At 48.2% G+C, this 22,464-nt stretch overlaps 2 protein-coding genes across 3 annotated transcripts in view; both read right to left on the minus strand.

Annotated features, from left to right (window-relative positions):
- LOC127006561 (uncharacterized) overlaps positions 1-2,493 on the minus strand; it is a 33,523-nt gene extending 31,030 nt beyond the window's left edge. The window contains exon 1 of the mRNA XM_050876555.1: positions 1,192-2,493. Within this exon, the coding sequence (XP_050732512.1) occupies positions 1,192-1,681 (490 nt within the window). The 5' untranslated portion in view covers positions 1,682-2,493. The remainder of the gene's footprint in view (positions 1-1,191) is intronic.
- A 1,741-nt stretch (positions 2,494-4,234) lies between these two features.
- Positions 4,235-7,745, minus strand: LOC127006562 (tripartite motif-containing protein 3-like). 2 transcript variants are annotated; one of them, XM_050876557.1, is made up of 5 exons: positions 7,625-7,709; positions 7,207-7,265; positions 5,340-6,194; positions 5,100-5,255; positions 4,235-5,008 (listed from the first exon to the last, which is right to left on the minus strand). In XM_050876557.1, the coding sequence occupies exons 3-5, from the start codon at positions 6,180-6,182 to the stop codon at positions 4,493-4,495; spliced, it is 1,515 nt and encodes a 504-aa protein (XP_050732514.1). In that variant the 5' UTR covers positions 6,183-6,194; positions 7,207-7,265; positions 7,625-7,709; the 3' UTR covers positions 4,235-4,492. The 2 variants fall into 2 exon arrangements, with proteins under 2 accessions (XP_050732514.1, XP_050732513.1); XM_050876556.1 differs by lacking the exon at positions 7,207-7,265 and having other exon boundaries at positions 7,625-7,745.
- Between the last annotated feature and the right edge of the window lie 14,719 nt (positions 7,746-22,464).

Below are 22,464 nucleotides of genomic sequence, written 5' to 3' on the forward strand. Positions count from 1 at the left end.
ACACACACACACACACACAGGGCGCTAGACAGTTAAAGGATTTGCTTTAATTATCATTGCCGGGAGAGATAGTGTTGTCGCTCGTCCGTAACATAACTCAATCTCCTGTACCGTAGGAGCACACTTAGCTCTGTGCTCGCCTTTAGTGGTGGGTGAGAAAGAAGTAGTAGTAGTAGTAGTAGTAGTAGTAACAATGATAAAAGTATAAATATTATAAATATAGTATAGTATTAGTATTAGTAGATGCAGTAGTTTATGTAGTCGTAGTAGCAGTAACAATAGCAGTAGTAGTAATCATTGTTGTAGTAAAATGAATATAATAGTTGTAATAACAATAGTAATGATAATAATAATAATAATAATAATAATAATAATAATAATAATAATAATAATAGTAAATATAATATTAATAGTAATAAAAGTAATAATAATTATAATAATAATAATAATAATAATAATAATAATAATAATAATAATAATAATAATAATAATAATAATAATCTAATAATAATAATGGAGATGGTGATGATGATAATGATGATAATAATAAGAATAATAACGATAATAAAAAATAATAAATTAATAATATAAATAATAATAGATTTTAAGATATGAATCAAGAAAATAAGACAACAAAGAAGAGGAGGACAAGATACGATGAAGAAGGAAGAGACAGAAAGCAAGACTAAAAGGACCGAAAAAAAGATCATGTAATTACTGTCTTCATGCACTCCAAGTTTCTTTAACTCTCCCTCCTCCCGAGCCGCCGTCGTGTCCTATTAGATTTTCATGCTTATCTTTCTTCTTTTTTTGTCCCGCCCGCCGGTGTTTGTGTCGATTTGACCCGCGATTTCTCCAGTGTGTTGTTTGTCGGCGGTGATGGGGAGGGAGGTAGGGGGTGGTGCTGGGTGGAGGGGGGTGGCGGTAATGGTGCAGGAGAATGTTGGTTTTAGCGTGGAAATTGTGGAGGTTGATACTAGATATTGGTATTAGTGTCGGTGTCGGTGGGGGTGAGGGGGGTTGGAGGTTAGGGTAACATTACAAGGCTAGCCAGACGACACCACCGCCGCCGCCGGGCACAAGTCAGCCAGATTGGAGTGGGGGCGGCTGTGGTGTGCGTGGAGGGGCGCACGTGGGGCAGTGCTCCCGCCCCTTGTGCTGTTCCGGCAGGAGGGAGGGAGAGGGACTCACCGAGCCAGTGGCCGGCGGTGCGGTTGCAGTGTATCTGCGAGGTGTTGTCGGCCACCAGCAGCAGCAGCAGCGGGTGTCCCCAGGAAGCGGCGGGAAAGGGGTCCACCAGCAGAACTCCTCCGTGACCGCCGCGCCGCGCCAGGGAGCCGTCAGGCAGTCGTGCCACGAAGTGGCCGCGGCCTGCTGGAGTGGCCCACACCTGCACCTCCCACTGCGGTACCCGCTGCGCCGCGCGACACTCCTCCTCGGTGGTCCAGCGCTGCGCCTCGCACTGCAGCGCCTGCAGCAGCCCATACGCCGCCGCCACCCAACCTGCCGTGCGGTCATTCATTGGGGCGTTTTCATCATCGTCTTGGTGGCGCGGCTGGAGGCGTTGCTCCTCAGTCTGCCCCTTCGCCGCCTCCTGTTGGGGCAGGTCGCGGTTGGCCAGCACCGCTGCCCCGCCGCTTACTGCGGCCACCACCACCACCACTGCCCACGCCCGCCTCATGGCACGCCCTCGCCCGCCCGCCGTGGCAACGGCCACTACTGCCACGCTGAGCCTCGCCAGCACCACCTCTCCGCACTGCCTCGCTTCGCTACCAAGTCCTGGCGGACCAGCAGCACACAGCACACGAGCGCCACGAGGCAGAGTGCGGGAGTGGCTGGAGCAGCGAGGGACAGCCGATCCAAGCCCCGGCGCGCCGCACACTGACGACGCCTCGTCGGCTCGTCGCCGCGCCGCCTGGGCCCGCGCCGCCGAGGTGAGCGGTGGGCAGGGCGCGGCGCGGACCGGCCCAGCTGTGATAATCGCACCCGAGATCAAACACGCCGCCTCCTCGCAGCTCCGGCGGTGGCCTTTGATCACCGATCTGGTGGGGCTCCTCCCGCCACTCCCCCCTCCTGGCCTTCACGATGACCCACATCCCCGTGTACTGCACCGCCCCCCAGCCTGTCCGTGATGGCCGCCTGCAAGCAGCGTTACAGCAGCAGCGTCGCCCATCAATGGCAGGGCGTAGAAAGCGGCGGCCCGTTAGGGAAGCGACGCCCCGGCCGCCCACGCATGAGGCTGGTCCAGGGGCGGCAGGCTGTGTGTGTGTGTGTGTGTGTGTGTGCAGCTCCCCAGCCTCCCACGCCACACTATTATCAGCCGCAGTTTGTGGTAACCGCATACGCACATTGTCCCATGGTCGAGCGCCTCCACGCCTCGCACAGTACTCGTCGCGGCCTGCGTGTTGCGCCCTTTGTCGCCGCCACCTGCCCCCGCACCCCCCACCTGGGCCGCCCTGGACATACCTGTCTCATTAGCAGCACACCTGAGCCAACACAGACGCCAAATTTGTGTACACTTCGCACCATGACGATTTTTTTTTCTCGCCACCTACACTTAGATACACATGACTGTCCCCTCCAGCAACACCTGCAGATGAAAAAACGCCTTTATTCAACACACCAACACGTGAGTGATGGGACAGTTCTGCCTCAGCTTCCCTGGGGGGGGCAGACGGGAGAGGGGAGGGGAAGCGTATGGTGATAGAGAGGGACTAAAGGGGGTGAGGGGCCTGCTCTGGAATGTAATGGTGTGTGTGTGTGTGTGTGTGTGTGACCATCGATCCGTCTCCTATTATTATTTATGGTAGTGTGGTGTGCTCTTCTTTCCGTCTCTCATTCCCTTAATTCCTCTTCTCCCCCCCACCCCACCTCTCTCTCTCTCTCTCTCTCTCTCTCTCTCTCTCTCTCTCTCTCTCTCTCTCTCTCTCTCTCTCTCTCTCTCTCTCTCTCTCTCTCTCTCTCTCTCTCTCTCTCTCTTCCACCCCCCGCCCTTGCACACCTTCCCATCCTCCGCCAGTAACGGCACACCTTTTGCCAACTACTCAGGTGTTTTCCTCGAGTAACGCCCTTCCGCCCCTCAGGCCGCCCTGCTGGTGTTACGGGCGGGACGGGGCGGGGCGGGGCTCGGCGGAGACAGAGGAGGATGAGCAGATTTGCGTAACCTCAGGGTGGGGCGAGTCGGGCGCGGGCTGTCCCGCCGTGTGACAGCCAGACATTCGGCGTTTCCGCTTCCGTCCACTAATGGTGTGTGACAAGTGTGGTCACACCGGTGGCTCTCCTGCCTCCCGCGACACTCCTCCTCCTCCTCCTCCTCCTCCTCTCCCTTCAGAAAAATTGTATGGGTCGGGAAGATGGAGGAAGCTTTCCTTCTTTATAAGAATGAACGCCTCCCCATCCTCCTCATCTTATTCAGCTAAACTGGATATTGTTGCATTTATGTTTCACCTTTTCTCCTCCTCCTCCTCCTCCTCCTCCTCCTCCTCCTCACTTGTATTATCGGACCGCTTGCTAATGATAATGAGAAATTTATCTTATGAACAAAGGCTTAAAGAAGTAAATTTATTCAGCCTATCAAAACGAAGAATGCGAGGCAGTCTAATAGAAGTGTTTAAAATGTTTTAAGGATTCATTGATATTAAAGCGGAAGATTACTTCGCAATTGATCGATCAAATAGAACAAGAAGAAATAAAAATATCAAGATAAGTGGTAAAAGATTCTCGTCGCACGAAGCCAAACACTTAATCTTCATACGAGTCGTTAATGTTTGGAATTCTCTACCCTGTGATGTCGTTGATAGTACAACAGTTACGGCCTTCAAGAACAGATTAGACAAGTATTTTGAATCCAACCAGCAACTAAGATATTACTCATTGTCGTAATAACGTTAAGTTCTTTCAAATACTGGTGTCCTTGTAATGGTAGTTCTTTCCTCTTTCCAACATAATTTCCATGCAGTTTTTCTATGCTGCATTGTTCTTTTTCCTTTCCTGCCAGCTTTGGCTGGAGGAATGGGGGCTCCTCCTCCGGTGGGGAGGAGCCTTCGTCTTTGCTGTCCGTCATCTTCCACCTTTGATTAGATAGTTAGTGTAGCTTGTCACAAACAGCCTCGTAAGGACCATCATGTCTGCTGTTGTTTGTTCTTCCTTTGTGTTCCTCCTCCTCCTCCTCCTCCTTCTCTTCAATCTTTTCACCTCTCTACGGGAATTTGAACTAATACCAAACCTTATCAAGAAGTCGTGGACAATTTTTAATCTCTTCGTGCACAACGAAGACAAACAAGAGAACATAAAACAAAGCACGAACAAAATCGCCCACGTGCGAGGAGGAATATCGAGATTCATTTTATTATATAATAAACAGATATAAAGATAATAAACGAATGCTATTTATTACTCTAAGAGTGTTATAACTCGTTTTCCCCCTTGTCAGGCGTGTGTGTGTGTGTGTGTGTGTGCCTGCTTGCCTGCCCGCCCGCCTGCCTGCCGGGGCTCAGAGGGGCAGCACCAGGCCACAGTCCGCCACCAACACCTCCGTGACGGGGCTGTGCCTGGCGGCGGCCCGCAGCGTGGCAAGGCCGCGCGTCACCATCCCGAAGGCAGTGTCTGTCCTGTGCTCTGGCCAGGGGCTGAGGATGACGCCGAACACGGCTAGGCGTTGCCGCTGCTCGGAGTGGGCGCCCACCAGCAAGCCGGAGACCGCCTCGTGCATGTGCTCCCCGCCCGTGCCCACGTCCTCCACGAGCGCCGCGCCGCCCGTGCCGTCATTGTTCTCGTAGTCGCCGCCGCGGATAATCTCGCCTTTGCCGCCGACGCGCTCCGCCTGGAACATGCAGGTGTTGCGGTAGCAGGGCCCCGCCTCGCCCGAGCACAGTTGCAGGAACTGTCTGCCCCGCGCTGTGTCGCCCATCATGGAGAAGTGGACGCGGCCCTGACTTGACCCCTCCCACTCCAGCTCCAGGAAGGCCGAGGCTGACTCCCGCGGCACCTGGGCTCTCACGCTGCTGAACTGTGGACACACGACCGTCAAGGATTAGAACACCGGGGGCGGCCAAGCCGGGCCTCACTGCACACCTCCAGACACTGCGCCGGATACTCACCGAGAATAATGCAGCGGAGGGTGACGGCGATGACGACTGGAGGGCGTGCAGGTGCAGAGAGGAGTCGTGGACCGTGAGCCGCGCCCACCGTCGGCCCTCCTCATCCTCATGGGCCACGTAAATATTCTTGGCCAACTGCAGCGACCCCCTCAGATCCTGCCGGAGAGCATGGGGGGGTCAGTGCTACCTGTGGGGGGGCTGCTGCGGGCAGTGTCGTCACGGAACAAGTGTCATACTTACCAAGGAACCGAGGCGAAGCTGGGTGCCCACAAACCTCCCCTGCCTCTCCCGCTCCCGCCCCGCTCGCGCCTCCGTCCTGGTCACCGCCTCCCGCGCCGCCAGCGCTGCCGTGGCCAGCTCCCGCACGGTGCTGGCCTGCAGGATGGCCGACTCCTTCTCCCTGAGGCACTGCACCCATGCGTCGATCTCGGCCACCTTGTCCTCCACCTCCTTCTTCTTGGTGTCCAGCTCCTTGATGGCGTCCATCTCGGCACGGGCCGCCGCCTGCAAGCAGGCCGCCACGGCGTTGCGCATCCGCCTGTTGGCCTCCAGGCAGCTGCCCTGCGTGGCCGCCGCCATCTTCAGCTCCCGCAGCGAGAGCACCGTGGCTGCCAGAGTTTCCACGTGGGTCTTCTTCATCTCGTTGATTGCCTGACGCACAGGCAGCACCCGGCACTGGCCCTCGGGCGGCAGCGTGTGCTCCATCAGCAGGCACTCGCGGCACACCCACACACGGCAGGCCATGCAGCGCTGCGTCAGGCGGGCCAGGTGGGCGGCACACTCCCCGGCATCGTTGTAGGTACGGCTGGGACTCGGGGATGGGCGGGTCGTCTCGGGTTGGCTCCGCTGTAGGTTGACGGAGGCCAGGGCGCGGGAGAGCCTGAGTAGCGGGTAGTTGACGGGCAGCGCTGCGGCGGTGGTGGCGTAGAAGGGGCGGCGGCACTCGGGACACTTTCGGCCGCTGTTGATGATCTCTTGGACGCAGAGGGAGCAGACGGCGTGGCCACAGCCCAGGTTCTTGGGGCAGCGGTTCTCGTCATAGCGCTCGTGGCACACGCAGCAGCCCAGCTCCGCCTCCTCCATGGTGGCGGCGCTCTGCAAGGCACAGAGGTCCGCTCACACACACACACACACACACACACACACACACACACACACACTTATCTAACGAAGTCGTCGTGTGTGCATGTGTGTGTGTGTGTGTGTTTGTGTGTGTGTGTGTAAGAATAAGAGGTATACAATAGGAGAGATAATACACACCACTAAAGGTCAAACACGCTACATATACCCTCTCTCCCCTCTCCCTTCCTTTCCTCTCCCCTTACCTCTCCCATGCCCTCCTCCCCTTTCTTCTTTCCACTTCTAACCCCTCTGTGCCTTCCCCTCACCTCCCATATACCATTTCTTCCTTCCCCTCCCCCTCCACTCTCCCTCTCCACCCTCCTCTCCCTCACCATCTGTCTCCCCTCATCCGGGCCGCTCATGCCTTGCCACGCCGCTCCCCTCACAGCTTGACACGAGATCGACCTTTGGGCCGCGTTATAGAACCTCACCTTGGATACACCTGTTTTGTGCGTCACTTCATGCTTACTGAACTGTCTTTTTCATGTACGTGATGAGGGAGGCGAGAGGGTGAGAGAGAGGGATAGAGGGAGGGAGCTAGAGAGAATGAGAGAGGGAAGGAGAAGGGTTAAGGGAGTGAATGACTGAGGAAAGTAGTGAGAGAGAAAGGGAGTGAGAGATTGCAAATGCAGGTGAGGGAGTATTTAGTTGAGTGAAAGGAGAGAGTGAAAGGAAGAGTGAAGGAGTAGGCAAGGAAGTGAAAGAAAGCGAGTGAAGGAGGAATTGAAAGATTGAGTGAGTGAGGGGTTGTGAGTGAGTGAGTCACCACTACTCACACCACCATATCAAGAGAGGGACGAGGGAACGGGATAACATTGCGTGCGGTTTGTAAAGGGTCTCTCTCTCTCTCTCTCTCTCTCTCTCTCTCTCTCTCTCTCTCTCTCTCTCTCTCTCTCTGCCCCCAAACACACCACAATGCATAATTATCACCACCAAACACATACTCACAATACCTAAAAATCTAACATATATAATTACTACGTACGTTAATCTTGCAGGCCCGTACGACACTTCTCAACAAGGGAACCACAAACTTCAACACCGCTGCCAGACGTTAGGGTAAGTAAACAAAGTGACTAATTAACACGTATTACCTAATTGTACACCCCTGCATGCATGTTGTGGATAGACGCGGAGGGAAAGGAAGCAAGGAAGGAGATAATAAAAGGGCGAGTAGCCTGTGGAGGAAGGTGTGAAAAGTAACAGGTATTTAATCAAGGATATTACTACTGAGAGAGAGAGAGAGAGAGAGAGAGAGAGAGAGAGAGAGAGAGAGAGAGAGAGAGAGAGAGAGCACACGAACATTTGATATATCTCGCAATATATAATGGTCACGAGGTGTCTGTGTTGGCTTGAAGTGCCTCTAACGTTTGTCACAATAAAGAAAGCCTAGTAATAAGTACCTCAGGCCGTGGAGGTGAAGGTGGTCGTGGTGGAGTGCCCGGGAGGAGAGAGCTACTGACTGCCCGACCAGCCCTCATCTCTCTCTCTCTCTCCGTGGTGGTATTATTCAAGGCTATATCAGTTGCATCCTCCTCCTCCTCCTCCTCCTCCTCCTCCTTCTTCTTCCTCCTATTCTTTTTCCTCAATATTAACCTATGCTTCCTCTTTCTCCTCTTTCATCTCCTACTCTTCTTTTTTATTCTTTTTTCCCCTCTTCCTATTCTTCCTTGTCTTATTTTCTTTCACCTCCTCTACCCCCCCTCTCCTCTATATTCCCTTTCTTCTTCCTCCTTCAACTTATATCCTTTCTTTTTTCTTCTTTCACCCATCCTATTTTTATTTTCCTCCTCCTCCTCCTCCTCCTCCTCCTCTCCCTCCCTTTCCTACTAATCCCACTCATCATTCTTCCACTTACTTCATTACTGTATTACTCCACTTTTTTGCTCTCTTCCTCCTTGTCCTCCTCCTCCTCACTATCATCGTCCTCTTCATCAAAATTATCCTGTTGTTCTTGTTGTTGTTGTTGTTGCTGCCGTTATTTTTTTTTCTTCTTTTTTCCTTCTTTTTCTTCTTCTTCTTGTAACGTGACGGCAACTATTTCTCACAGACAATCTCTCTCTCTCTCTCTCTCTCTCTCTCTCTCTCTCTCTCTCTCTCTCTCTCTCTCTCTCTCTCTCTCTCTCTCTCTCTCTCTCTCTCACACACACACACACACACACACACACACACACATATTACACATTGACAGAACCGAACATGAAATGGCCCATGGGTATATATTGACAGGAGAGAGAGAGAGAGAGAGAGAGAGAGAGAGAGAGAGAGAGGTGGGGGGGGGGGAGGTAGGTATGTAGGTGTCTGGCCGGACTTTGAGTTACAAACATGCCTCACCTGCCCCTCCCTCTCACCTTTCTCCTTTAATTAGTATATCTTCCTCACCTATCGGATGGTTTAAGTTTGGGAGTGGAACATATTCATTAAGGTTTGCTATTATTGTTATTATTATAATTATTATTATTATTATTATTATTATTATTATTATTATTATTATTATTATTATTATTATTATTATTATTATTATTACTTGTTATAGTATTCGTAGCAGTTGTTGTAGTAGTAGTTGTAGTATTTGAGGCAGTAGCTGTTGGAGAAAGGGGAACGGCTGTCTCCTGCGGCGCCTGCCTCTTCAGTCGTACCTTCCCCTTGACGTACTATTTCCTCTTGTCCTGTGGAGGGAGGGACGTTGGAGGAACAAGGAGGAGGAGGAGGAGGAGGAGGAGGAGGACTAGTGGTTGGGTCTTTCTCATACTTCCCGGGGTGTATAAGAAAGAACCGTGCAGAATAGGAGCAGCAAGGTTGACTTGCCTAAACAATATCATAAAGGAGCAACTCTTTTAGGAATAAGAAGAAATAGAAGAAAGATATCCCGCAGGCTCTAAAGGGCCCATTCAGTAAACGAACTGACGAAAGTACAAGAAGAATATGAAGAAGAGAAAGAATGATGAGAATGATGAGGAGGAGAAAAGAGGAGAATAAGAAAGATAAATAATAATAAAAAGAAAGGGTTGGACTAGAATGAGTAAAAGGAGATGGAGGACAGTAATTAGGAAACATGGAAAGACAGGCAACAGAAAGCCTGTTGGCTGATAGCGAGGGTCCCAGCATCAGTACTTGAATCAGTTTGGCAGGCACTTCAATAACCTGCAGAGCACATTAAAGCATTTGCTGTACATACGTACGGGGATATTCAGTCCACTGTTGTCGCAACAAAACAGTTTTTAAAGGAACTGATCGTTTTCCCACCAACTGTTTTTCCAGGAAGTGTGTTCCACTGGAGCTCAAACCTCTTGGTTTGAAAAGAAAAAGAAAACTGCCGATGTCTGTATTAAGGAGAGATATTGTCTCACAGGCTAAAGAGAGAGCAAAACATGCCCGAAAACATTAGACTCTATCATGAAGCCAGGCGGCGATATGAAGAAAACATTGTTGCCAACTGTAAAAATAATCCGAAGTTCTTCTTCAGTTATATAAACACAGGAAGGCGATCAGAAGTGGTACTGAACCTCTAATAAACAGTGACGGTGAACAAGTGACTGACAGCCAACACGTTGCGAACCTGTGAAACAATTACTTTTCCTCGGTATTTAATACTAGCAGTCTTCCCACCTTTACCACCAACACCAGCGACGACGACAGTACTAACGTAAATATCGTTCATGCATTGCCTAGAACTTTATAATAACTACCGATAAAGTCCTAGAAGCTCTCCAATCCCTTAAAAGAAATAAAACTCCCGGACCTAACAAAGTATATCCTTTACTGCTTAAAGAAACAAAGAGCGAAATACTCTCCCCCCTCACAACCATATTCAATAAATATGACCTTGCGACAAGGCATCGTCCCTTCGGATTGGAAAAAGGCTAACGTGACACCGATTTTTAAGGAAAGGAGACAAAAAAATACCGGGTAATTACAGGCCCATTAGTCTAACTTCAGTTGTAGGTTAGCTATTCGAGAGCATAATTTGAGACAAAATTGTGGGTCACCTTGAAAGCCATTCATTAATTGGGGATTCACAACATGGCTTCCGTAACAAAAGATCCTGCCTATCATTAACGAACATTAATTTTGCATTCTCTAGAAAAGCGAAGGGTGCGGAGAGACGATCGAAGTTCGTAAACGAATGAGGAGCTTTAAAGCGAAATTATACTAAGGTTGTGATGGTAAATGAGCCGGGCAGGATACATGGTGATGGGCTTAAGTTGGATAAATTCAGATTCAGCAAAGACATATATATAGACATTAATTGGATGGATGGTGGATGAATGAAACAGGCTTGGCAGTTGAGTGTCAATACGTTATAGACATTCAAGAGGAGGATAGATAAATTCATGGATATTGAGGTTAGGTGGGGTTAGGTTTATAAGAGCTGCCTTGCATAGGCCTATCGGCTTCAGCCCGTAATTTTGGCAGATTGTTTTTTTGGGGGGGCTAGAGGGCATCATAGGTTCATGAGTAGGCGGAGGTATTGAGCGAGGCGAACACGCGCAACCGGGGGAATTTTCAAAAAATGCTCTTTTAAAGGCATTTTTAAAATATTCCTACTTATATTCTTAAAGTATTCCTACTTCACTCTAGACCAGTCAACCCTATTCAGGGGCAGAGGCACCGAGAACGTTTCAGAGAGAAAATGAGTGTATTAAAGGCCTACCTCACTAGTGTAAGACAGTTAATAAACTAGTTCATACCTTTAACCTATCATGACTTCTTTATTTCAAAACTTCAAACTCTATCTCACTTACTTACGTGTCGGGCAGCATGGGATTCAGTCAGGAAGATTCAGGCTGTAAAAGAAGCGAGAAACGAGACACATATGTCTAATTACACTAATGTGTGTAAAATGCTTCAGTTATCAAGATTTTCATGTAGAGGTGTTTGCAAAAGCTACCAACCCAAACCCGAGGAAGGGAAGGGGTCGGGGTCAACTTATAGTGCCCAACAAAAAGGGGACACCGTGTAAGGAAAAGGGAAGGGGAAGCTTGGTCTAAGAGATGGGATGCCCTTTAATTTAGATAAGTGCCAGGCTCTTCAAGTTGAAAAAAAAAGAGGTCCGATTACGAAATATGTGGCGTGAAGCTCAAAAGCGTTCAGTGTCAAGGACCAAGGTGTCAAAATCGTGTCAAACCCCAAATTCTTATAGCAATGCACTGACGCAGCAAATAAAGTATTTATTTCGCCATGGGACTCAGTGAAAAAGAAATTAGATTAATTATTTTATTATTTGACAAATAAAACAGGGTAGTCGATAATCAATTTTGAAAAAAAGTGTGTCAATTATATTAAAAACAAACACCAGGTGGATTTTTTAAAGTATAACAACATGTGAGGAAGTTATTTTTATTATCAAAAGAAGGAAAGAAAGAAAATGCAGTTAGTAATTAGTTATGCAAATCATTCCACAGTGTCTGAAAAAAAAGACTTAATAAGGATAAACGAGGTTATAAAAAGACTTTCGGAGGCCAGCCGCCCTACACGTGGCAAACCTGAGAACGAGCTCTTAACACCTGGCCTCCCCAGTCATATTCTTCTCCTTTTAAAACTTTCCGCTGAATTACCAGTAACTACAGAATTGTATAGCTTATGGCACTTGTCCACCGCCTCATTTGTGAATCAGATTCCAGATTCTTCAATCTAAATTTAACTAACGGCCCCACTGCTATAGGTTCTTTCAGTTATATTAGGCTTAGATTCTTTATCAGCATCCCCTTAACCTATTTATTGGTTTACGTGGCGGAAAGCAGCGTGCCTGCGGGATGGGACTCAGGAGAGGGAGCGGCAGGGCCAGGCAAGGGTGGGCCGGCTTTGCCTGAGACACCTGCCTTCCCCCCTCAATCTCAACCCGCAAGCCTGGCAGTGTTTTAGTATTGTTGTTTTTGTTGCTGTTGTTGTTGTTGTTGTTGTTGTTGTTGTTGTTGTTGTTCTTATTATTATTATTATTATTATTATTATTATTATTATTATTATTATTATTATTATTATTATTATTATTATTATTATTATTATTATTATTATTATTGTTGTTGTTGTTGTTGTTGTTGTTATCATTATTATTATTATTATTATTATTATTATTATTATTATTATTATTATTATTATTATTATTATTATTATTATTATTATTATTATTATTATTATCATTATTATTATTAATAATAATAATAATAATAATAATAATAATAATAATAATAATAATAATAATAATAATAATAATAATAATAATAATAGTGATGGGAATAATAATCATTATTGTGATAATAATAATAATAATATTATTAATGATGATGATAATAAGTTTGCTTTTCTTTTATCGAGGCGAGGCGAAAATGCACTTGGCCGTAGAGGTGCCGTCTTTCCTCAAAAAGTATGCTTCCAGATTGATGGTTGAATGTACGATTTCAGAATATCATTTTTGTATTCAGAATAATTACCAAGTAACGTGAATCAAAACATATTTAGGACCTCTAGTTTCTCCTGGGGTATATCTTATGTCAATTAAAAATGATAAAGCATTAAGGGACTTGAGGTAATAAGAACATAAGAACATAAGAACGCAGGAGTCTGCAAGAGGCCGGTAGGCCTGTACGAGGCAGCTCCTTTGACCCATCTAACCCCACCTAATATCGCTGTCCATGAATTTATCTAGTCTATTTTTGAATGTGACAATTGTATTGGCACTCACCACATGACTGCTAAGCCTATTCCACTCATCCACCACCCTATTAGTAAACCAATTTTTGCCTATGTCCCTGTTGAATCTGAATTTATCCAGTTTAAACCCGTTACTTCGTGTCCTACCCGGTTCTCTTACCAACAAAACCTTATGAATGTCTCCCTTATTAAAGCCCTTCATCCATTTATAAACCTCGATCATGTCTCCACGCACCCTTCGCCTTTCTAGAGAATGCAAGTTTAACTGTTTGAGTCTTTCCTCGTATGGCAAGTTTCTCAACCCCTGAATCATCTTAGTCATCCTCCTCTGCCGATTCTAACATTTTGATATCCATTCTATAGTAGGGTGACCAGAACTGAACCGCATAGTCAAGATGAGGTCTAACTAATGCTAAATATAGTTTGAGGAAGACTTCGGGCTTCTGTTGCTTACGCTCATGAAATAAACCCAGTACCCTATTAGCTCGATTTCTAGCTTGAATGCATTGTGCCCTTGGACGGAGATCAGGCTCACTAAGACCCCTAAATCCCTCTCCCCAGACCTACTTATGAGTGTCATTTAAGCAATAGTTATGTGAGGGTTGTTCTACCTACACTCAGAATACTGCACTTCCCTACATTGAACTCCATCTGCCATTTATCCATGATCTATAATCTGTTGAGTTCACCTTGGAGAATACTAGCGTCCTGATCCGACTCAATTACTCTACCGATCTTGGTATCATCTGCCAATTTACTAACATCACTACTAATTCCTGTGTCTAAGTCATTGATATAAATAATATACAATAGTGGACATAATACCGAACTTGGGACCCACTCGTAACACATCCCCAGTCAGATCTTTTACCATTGATTTGCACTCTTTGCTTCCTATTGCTAAGCCACGCCTTGACCCAGTTCAAAACTTTACCCTCTACTCCGTGAGCCTGTAATTTAAGCAACAGTCGTTGGTGAGGAACTTTGTCAAACGCTTTACTAAAATCAAGATAGATTACATCATAATTTTCATCTCTGTCAACCGCCTCAAATACTTTATTGTAGAAGGACAAGAGATTGGTGAGGCATGACCTACCTTTTGTGAACCCATGCTGCGAGTCGTGAATTAAGCTATGTTTCTCTAAATGCTCCCGAATGTTCCTGGCTATTATGGACTCCAGCATCTTCCCTATAACCGATGTTAAGCTAATTGGGCGATAGTTTGAAGCAACTGACCTGTCCCCCTTTTTAAAAATCGGCGTCACATTAGCTACTTTCCATAGGCTCGGCACATAGCCAGTAATGGTTTGGGTTGTCTCGATTTTTTAACTTCAGCCGCCCAGGTCAGCATCACAAGCATGTGTTCAGATGCACGCTCATTGATAACTATTTTTTTTTCTCAAATTTCAACGCAGAGTAGGACAAACTACACTCAGCACTTTGTTTGGAAAAGTCCAAAATCATATCAAATGACTCATAAATGAAAGCATGAGTGTGTGGTTCGTAGCATAAAGACTATTTTGTAAACTTAATATGTTGACCACAATACATCAGTCAAACTATACATTCATATCACTTATGTCTAGGGATGTACCGATACCAAAATTTTGACCGATACCGATACCGATACTGATACCCCAATATTTGACCGATACCGATACCTGTGCACTGATTTTTTTTTATACAACAATTCCAGCAGCTAATAGGCAAGATCAAATGTTAAGACCCACTACTCGTTGTTCCACCATAGAAGGGAAGAAAGCGAGGGAGGAGGCGCCTCGTAAGGTCTAGTTGACTCGGCTAGGTTAGCTTTAACTTAATTGCCGTACATTTAGACTGTGATGAAATACCCAGACCCTGGCAGCGTGCCCCGTTGTGAGGCGACTGTCTGACTGACTGAGGCAGGCAAATGAGGCGAGTGGAGGGGGTCCGCCAATCCCGCGCCGAAGCTACTAAACCTGTATTGTACGCGTCCGCGGTACCAAATGCTATACTGTATACCAAGTATTATATACTTGTATTCAAAGTATTACGAATCGTATCGTTTAAAGTGATGAGAATTAAATCGGGGGAAATTCCAAACTATGTAGTATTATGATACTAGATAATTACACTTTTCTAATATTTTTTCAACAATTTAGAACATCCAATTTCTATTGAACAAAATTATTTGCGCCGAGTGACATGCGACGTACAAAACTCCCTCAAGTATCGGTAGTATCGGCAGAAAATCAGCCGATACCGATACCGATACTCTTAAAATGTGCCGATACCACCGATACCGATACATCCCTACTTATGTCTATACCCATCTGCATTTAGGATACGATTAAATATAGAATTAGGCATAGATACTGCCAATCTGCGCTGATATAATATGATAAAATACATACGAAGTAGCGTGGATGTTACTGACTTGGGCATCTGATGTTAACAATATGGACAATTATTGTAAATTACTTCACAATCTCAGAACTCGTTGTTATTTTAAAAACATAACAGCAACACACTTTCACAGTAAAAAGAGAACCTGTAACGGCCAAAAGCATTTACGCCTCGAAAAAATACTAAGCCTCCCATTATTATTAAAATTTACATCTTTTCAATGACAAAAAAAAAAGAATATGAAAAAGAATACAAATGGAAATACAACCAATAAACAAAAAACATATATACCTGTTAAAGTTGAAGGCTGAGGTCCCGAAGAAGTTGGAGGTGTTGCTGGTGTTGGAAGTGAAGAGGTTGGTGGTGTTTGAGTTAGATGTGTTGGTCGTGTTGTTGGTGTTGGATGTGTTGGTCGTGTTGGATGTGATTGATGTGTTGGATGTGATTGATGTGTTGGTCGTGAAGGTCGTGTTGGCTGTGTGGGTCGTGTTGGATGTGTTGGTGGTGTTGGTCGAGTTGGATGTGTTGGTAGTGTTGGATGTGATGGATGTGTTGGTCGTGTTGTTGGTGGTGGATGTGTTGGTCGAGCTGGATGTGCTGGTTGTGTTGGATGTGATGGATGTGTTGGTCGTGTTGTTGGTGGTAGATGTGTTGGTCGAGCTGAATGTGTTGGTTGTGTTGGATGTGATGGATGTGTTGGTCGTGTTGTTGGTGGTGGATGTGTTGGTCGAGTTGGATGTGTTGGTTGTGTTGGATGTGATGGATGTGTTGGTCGTGTTGTTGGTGGTGGATGTGTTGGTCGAGTTGGATGTGTTGGTTGTGTTGGATGTGATGGATGTGTTGGTCGTGTTGTTGGTGGTGGATGTGTTGGTCGAGTTGGATGTGTTGGTTGTGTTGGATGTGATGGATGTGTTGGTCGAGTTGGATGTGTTGGTCGTGTTGGATGTGATGGATGTGTTGGTCTTGTTGGTGGTGGATGTGTTGGTCGAATTGGATGTGTTGGTCGTGTTGGATGTGATGGATGTGTTGGTCGAGTTGGATGTGTTGGTCGTGTTGGATGTGTTGGTCGTGTTGGATGTGTTGGATGTGTTGGATGTGTTGGCCGAGTTGAATGTGTTGGTCGTGTTGGATGTGATGGATGTGTTGGTCGTGTTGTTAGTGGTGGATGTATTGGTCGAGATGGATGTGTTGGTTGTGTTGGATGTGATGGATCTGTTGGTAGAGTTGGATGTGTTGGTCGTGTTGGATGTGATGGATGTGTTGGTCGTGTTGGTGGTGTTGGTGGTGTTGGTGGTGTTGGTGTTGTTGGTCGTGTTGGATGTGTTGGATGTGTTGGTCGTGTTGGATGTGTTGGTGGTGTTGGTGGTGTTGGTCGTGTTGGTGATGTTGGTCGTGTTGGATGTGTTGGTCGTGTTGGATGTGTTGGTCGTGTTGGTGGTGTTGGTGGTGTTGGTCGTGTTGGTGGTGTTGGTGTTGTTGGTCGTGTTGGATGTGTTGGTGGTGTTAAATGTGTTGGTGGTGTTGGTCGTGTTGGTGGTATTGGTCGTGTTGGTGGTGTTGGATATGTTGGTCGTGTTGTATGTGTTGGTCGTGTTGGTGGTGTTGGATATGTTGGTCGTGTTGAATGTGTTGGTGGAGTTGGTGGTGTTGGTCGAGTTGGTGGTGTTGGTCGTGTTGGTGGTGTTGGATGTGTTGGTGGTGTTGGTGGTGTTGGTCGAGTTGGTGGTGTTGAATGTGTTGGTGGAGTTGGTGGTGTTGGTCGAGTTGGTGGTGTTGGTCGTGTTGGTGGTGTTGGATGTGTTGGTCGTGTTGGTGGTGTTGGTCGTGTTGGTGGTGTTGGATGTGTTGGTTGTGTTGGTGGTGTTGGTCGTGTTGATGGTGTTGTATGTGTTGGTCGTGTTGGTGGTGTGGGATGTGTTGGTCGTGTTGGTGGTGTTGGTCGTGTTGATGGTGTTGTATGTGTTGGTCGTGTTGGTGGTGTGGGATGTGTTGGTCGTGTTGGTGGTGTTGGTCGTGTTGGTGGTGTTGGTCGTGTTGGTCGTGTTGGTTGTGTTGGTTGTATTGGTGGTGTTGGTCGTGTTGGATGTGTTGGTCGTGTTGGTGGTCTTGGATGTGTTGGTCGTGTTTGTGGTGTTGGTCTTGTTGGCGGTGTTGGATGTGTTGGTCGTGTTGGATGTGTTGGTCGTGTTGGTGGTGTTGGATATGTTGGTCGTGTTGAATGTGTTGGTGGAGTTGGTGGTGTTGGTCGAGTTGGTAGTGTTGGTCGTGTTGGTGGTGTTGGATGTGTTGGTGGTGTTGGTCGTGTTGATGGTGTTGTATGTGTTGGTCGTGTTGGATGTGTTGGTCGTGTTGGATGTGTTGGTCGTGTTGGTGGTGTTGGTCGTGTTGGTGGTGTTGGTCGTGTTGGTTGTGTTGGATGTGTTGGTCGTGTTGGTGGTGTTGGTCGTGTTGATGGTGTTGGATGTGTTGGTTGTGTTGGTGGTGTGGGATGTGTTGGTCGTGTTGGTGGTGTTGGATGTGTTGGTCGTGTTGGTGGTGTTGGTCGTGTTGGTGGTGTTGGTCGTGTTGCGTGTGTTGGTCGTGTTGGTGGTGTTGGTCGTGTTGGATGTGTTGGTCGTGTTGGTGGTGTTGCTTGTGTTGGTCGTGTTGGATGTGTTGGTCGTGTTGGTGGTGTTGGTGATGTTGGTCGTGTTGGATGTGTTGGTCGTGTTGTTCGTGTTGGATGTTTTGGTCGTGTTGGTGGTGTTCGTCGTGTTGGATATGTTGGTCGTGTTAGTGGCGTTGGTCGTGTTGGTAGTGTTGGTCGTGTTGGTGGTGTTGGGCGTGTTGGTGGTGTTGGTCGTGTTGGTGGTGTTGGTGTTGTTGGATGTGTTGGATGTGTTGGTCGTGTTGGATGTGTTGGTGGTGTTGGTGGTGTTGGATGTGTTGGTCGTGTTGAATGTGGTGGTCGTGTTGGTGGTGTTGGTCGTGTTGGTGGTGTTGGTCGTGTTGGTGGTGTTGGTGTTGTTGGTCGTGTTGGATGTGTTGGTGGTGTTGGTCGTGTTGGTGGTGTTGGTGGTGTTGGATATGTTGGTCGTGTTGAATGTGTTGGTCGTGTTGGTGGTGTTGGATATGTTGGTCGTGTTGAATGCGTTGGTGGAGTTGGTGGTGTTGGTCGAGTTGGTGGTGTTGGTCGTGTTGGTGGTGTTGGATGTGTTGGTCGTGTTGGTGGTGTTGGTCGTGTTGGTGGTGTTGGATGTGTTGGTCGTGTTGGATGTGTTGGTCGTGTTGGTGGTGTTGGATATGTTGGTAGTGTTGAATGTGTTGGTGGAGTTGGTGGTGTTGGTCGAGTTGGTGGTGTTGGTCGTGTTGGTGGTGTTGGATGTGTTGGTCGTGTTGGTGTTGTTGGTCGTGTTGGTGGTGTTGGATGTGTTGGTCGTGTTGGTGGTGTTGGTCGTGTTGATGGTGTTGTATGTGTTGGTCGTGTTGGTGGTGTGGGATGTGTTGGTCGTGTTGGTGGTGTTGGTCGTGTTGGTTGTGTTGGTTGTATTGGTCGTGTTGGATGTGTTGGTCGTGTTGGTGGTCTTGGATGTGTTGGTCGTGTTTGTGGTGTTGGTCGTGTTGGTGGTGTTGGTCCAGTTGGATGTTGGTCCTGTTGGATGTAGGTCGTGTTGGTCGTGTTGGATGTGTTGGTCGTGTTGGTGGTGTTGGTCGTGTTGGTGGTGTAGGTCGTGTTGGTGGTGTTGGTCGTGTTGGTGGTGTAGGTCGTGTTGGTGGTGTTGGTCCAGTTGGATGTGTAGGTCGTGTTGGTGGTGTTGGTCGTGTTGGTGGTGTAGGTCGTGTTGGTGGTGTTGGTCCTGTTGGATGTGTAGGTCGTGTTGGTGGTGTTCGTCGTGTTGGTGGTGTTCGTCGTGTTGGTGGTGTTGGTCCTGTTGGTGATGTTGGTCGTGTTGGTGGTGTTGGTCCTGTTGGATGTGTAGGTCGTGTTGGTGGTGTTCGTCGTGTTGGTGGTGTTGGTGGTGTTGGTCGTGTTGGATGTGTTGGTCGTGTTGGTGGTGTTGGTCGTGTTGGTGGTGTTGGTCGTGTTGGTGGTGTTGGTCCTGTTGGATGTGTAGGTCGTGTTGGTGGTGTTCGTCGTGTTGGTGGTGTTGGTTCTGTTGGTGATGTTGGTCTTGTTGGTGGTGTTGGTCCTGTTGGTGGTGTTGGTCCTGTTGGTGGTGTTGGTCGTGTTGGTGGTGTTGGTCGTGTTGGTGGTGTTGGTCGTGTTGGTGGTGTTGGTCCTGTTGGTGGTGTTGGTCGTGTTGGTGGTGTTGGTCCTGTTGGTGGTGTTGGTCGTGTTGGATGTGTTGGTCCTGTTGGTGGTGTTGGTCGTGTTGGTGGTGTTGGTCGTGTTGGATGTGTTGGTCCTGTTGGTGGTGTTGGTCGTGTTGGTGGTGTTGGTCGTGTTGGTGGTGTTGGTCGTGTTGGATGTGTTGGTCGTGTTGGATGTGTTGGTCCTGTTGGTGGTGTTGGTCGTGTTGGTGGTGTTGGTCCTGTTGGTGGTGTTGGTCGTGTTGGTGGTGTTGGTCCTGTTGGTGATGTTGGTCGTGTTGGTGGTGTTGGTCCTGTTGGTGGTGTTGGTCCTGTTGGTGGTGTTGGTCTTGTTGGTGATGTTGGTCGTGTTGGTGGTGTTGGTCCTGTTGGTGGTGTTGGTCCTGTTGGTGATGTTGGTCGTGTTGGTCGTGTTGGATGTGTTGGTCGTGTTGGTGGTGTTGGTCGTGTTGGTGGTGTTCGTCCTGTTGGATATGTAGGTCGTGTTGGTGGTGTTGGTCGTGTTGGTGGTGTTGGTCCTGTTGGATGTGTAGGTCGTGTTGGTGGTGTTGGTCGTGTTGGTGGTGTTGGTCCTGTTGGATGTGTAGGTCGTGTTGGTGGTGTTGGTCGTGTTGGTGGTGTTGGTCGTGTTGGTGGTGATCGTCCTGTTGGATGTGTAGGTCGTGTTGGTGGTGTTGGTCGTGTTGGTGGTGTTGGTCCTGTTGGATGTGTAGGTCGTGTTGGTGGTGTTGGTCCTGTTGGTGGTGTTCGTCCTGTTGGATGTGTAGGTCGTGTTGGTGGTGTTGGTCGTGTTGGTGGTGTTCGTCCTGTTGGATGTGTAGGTCGTGTTGGTGGTGTTGGTCGTGTTGGTAGTGTTGGTAGTGTTGGTGGTGTTGGTCGTGTTGGATGTGTAGGTCGTGTTGGTGGTGTTGGTCGTGTTGGATGTGTAGGTCGTGTTGGTCGTGTTGGTGGTGTTCGTCGTGTTGGTGGTGTTGGTCTTGTTGGATGTGTAGGTCGTGTTGGTGGTGTTGGTCCTGTTGGATGTGTAGGTCGTGTTGGTGGTGTTGGTCCTGTTGGATGTGTAGGTCGTGTTGGTGGTGTTGGTCCTGTTGGATGTGTAGGTCGTGTTGGTGGTGTTGGTCTTGTTGGATGTGTAGGTCGTGTTGGTGGTGTTGGTCCTGTTGGATGTGTAGGTCGTGTTGGTGGTGTTGGTCGTGTTGGTGGTGTTGGTCGTGTTGGATGTGTAGGTCGTGTTGGTCGTGTTGGTGATGTTGGTCGTGTTGGTGGTGTTCGTCCTGTTGGATGTGTAGGTCGTGTTGGTGGTGTTGGTCCTGTTGGATGTGTAGGTCGTGTTGGTGGTGTTGGTCGTGTTGGTGGTGTTGGTCGTGTTGGTGGTGTAGGTCGTGTTGGATGTGTTGGTCCTGTTGGATGTGTAGGTCGTGTTGGTCGTGTTGGATGTGTTGGTCGTGTTGGTGGTGTTGGTCGTGTTGGTGGTGTAGGTCGTGTTGGTGGTGTTGGTCGTGTTGGTGGTGTAGGTCGTGTTGGTGGTGTTGGTCCAGTTGGATGTGTAGGTCGTGTTGGTGGTGTTGGTCGTGTTGGTGGTGTAGGTCGTGTTGGTGGTGTTGGTCCTGTTGGATGTGTAGGTCGTGTTGGTGGTGTTCGTCGTGTTGGTGGTGTTCGTCGTGTTGGTGGTGTTGGTCCTGTTGGTGATGTTGGTCGTGTTGGTGGTGTTGGTCCTGTTGGATGTGTAGGTCGTGTTGGTGGTGTTCGTCGTGTTGGTGGTGTTGGTGGTGTTGGTCGTGTTGGATGTGTTGGTCGTGTTGGTGGTGTTGGTCGTGTTGGTGGTGTTGGTCGTGTTGGTGGTGTTGGTCCTGTTGGATGTGTAGGTCGTGTTGGTGGTGTTCGTCGTGTTGGTGGTGTTGGTTCTGTTGGTGATGTTGGTCTTGTTGGTGGTGTTGGTCCTGTTGGTGGTGTTGGTCCTGTTGGTGGTGTTGGTCGTGTTGGTGGTGTTGGTCCTGTTGGTGGTGTTGGTCGTGTTGGTGGTGTTGGTCCTGTTGGTGGTGTTGGTCGTGTTGGTGGTGTTGGTCCTGTTGGTGGTGTTGGTCGTGTTGGATGTGTTGGTCCTGTTGGTGGTGTTGGTCGTGTTGGTGGTGTTGGTCGTGTTGGATGTGTTGGTCCTGTTGGTGGTGTTGGTCGTGTTGGTGGTGTTGGTCCTGTTGGTGGTGTTGGTCGTGTTGGATGTGTTGGTCGTGTTGGATGTGTTGGTCCTGTTGGTGGTGTTGGTCGTGTTGGTGGTGTTGGTCCTGTTGGTGGTGTTGGTCGTGTTGGTGGTGTTGGTCCTGTTGGTGATGTTGGTCGTGTTGGTGGTGTTGGTCCTGTTGGTGGTGTTGGTCCTGTTGGTGGTGTTGGTCTTGTTGGTGATGTTGGTCGTGTTGGATGTGTTGGTCGTGTTGGTGGTGTTGCTTGTGTTGGTCGTGTTGGATGTGTTGGTCGTGTTGGTGGTGTTGGTGATGTTGGTCGTGTTGGATGTGTTGGTCGTGTTGTTCGTGTTGGATGTTTTGGTCGTGTTGGTGGTGTTCGTCGTGTTGGATATGTTGGTCGTGTTAGTGGCGTTGGTCGTGTTGGTAGTGTTGGTCGTGTTGGTGGTGTTGGGCGTGTTGGTGGTGTTGGTCGTGTTGGTGGTGTTGGTGTTGTTGGATGTGTTGGATGTGTTGGTCGTGTTGGATGTGTTGGTGGTGTTGGTGGTGTTGGATGTGTTGGTCGTGTTGAATGTGGTGGTCGTGTTGGTGGTGTTGGTCGTGTTGGTGGTGTTGGTCGTGTTGGTGGTGTTGGTGTTGTTGGTCGTGTTGGATGTGTTGGTGGTGTTGGTCGTGTTGGTAGTGTTGGTGGTGTTGGATATGTTGGTCGTGTTGAATGTGTTGGTCGTGTTGGTGGTGTT

The sequence above is a fragment of the Eriocheir sinensis genome, chromosome 33 (assembly GCF_024679095.1).
Source record: "Eriocheir sinensis breed Jianghai 21 chromosome 33, ASM2467909v1, whole genome shotgun sequence".
Classification (NCBI taxonomy): Eukaryota; Metazoa; Arthropoda; class Malacostraca; order Decapoda; family Varunidae; genus Eriocheir; species Eriocheir sinensis.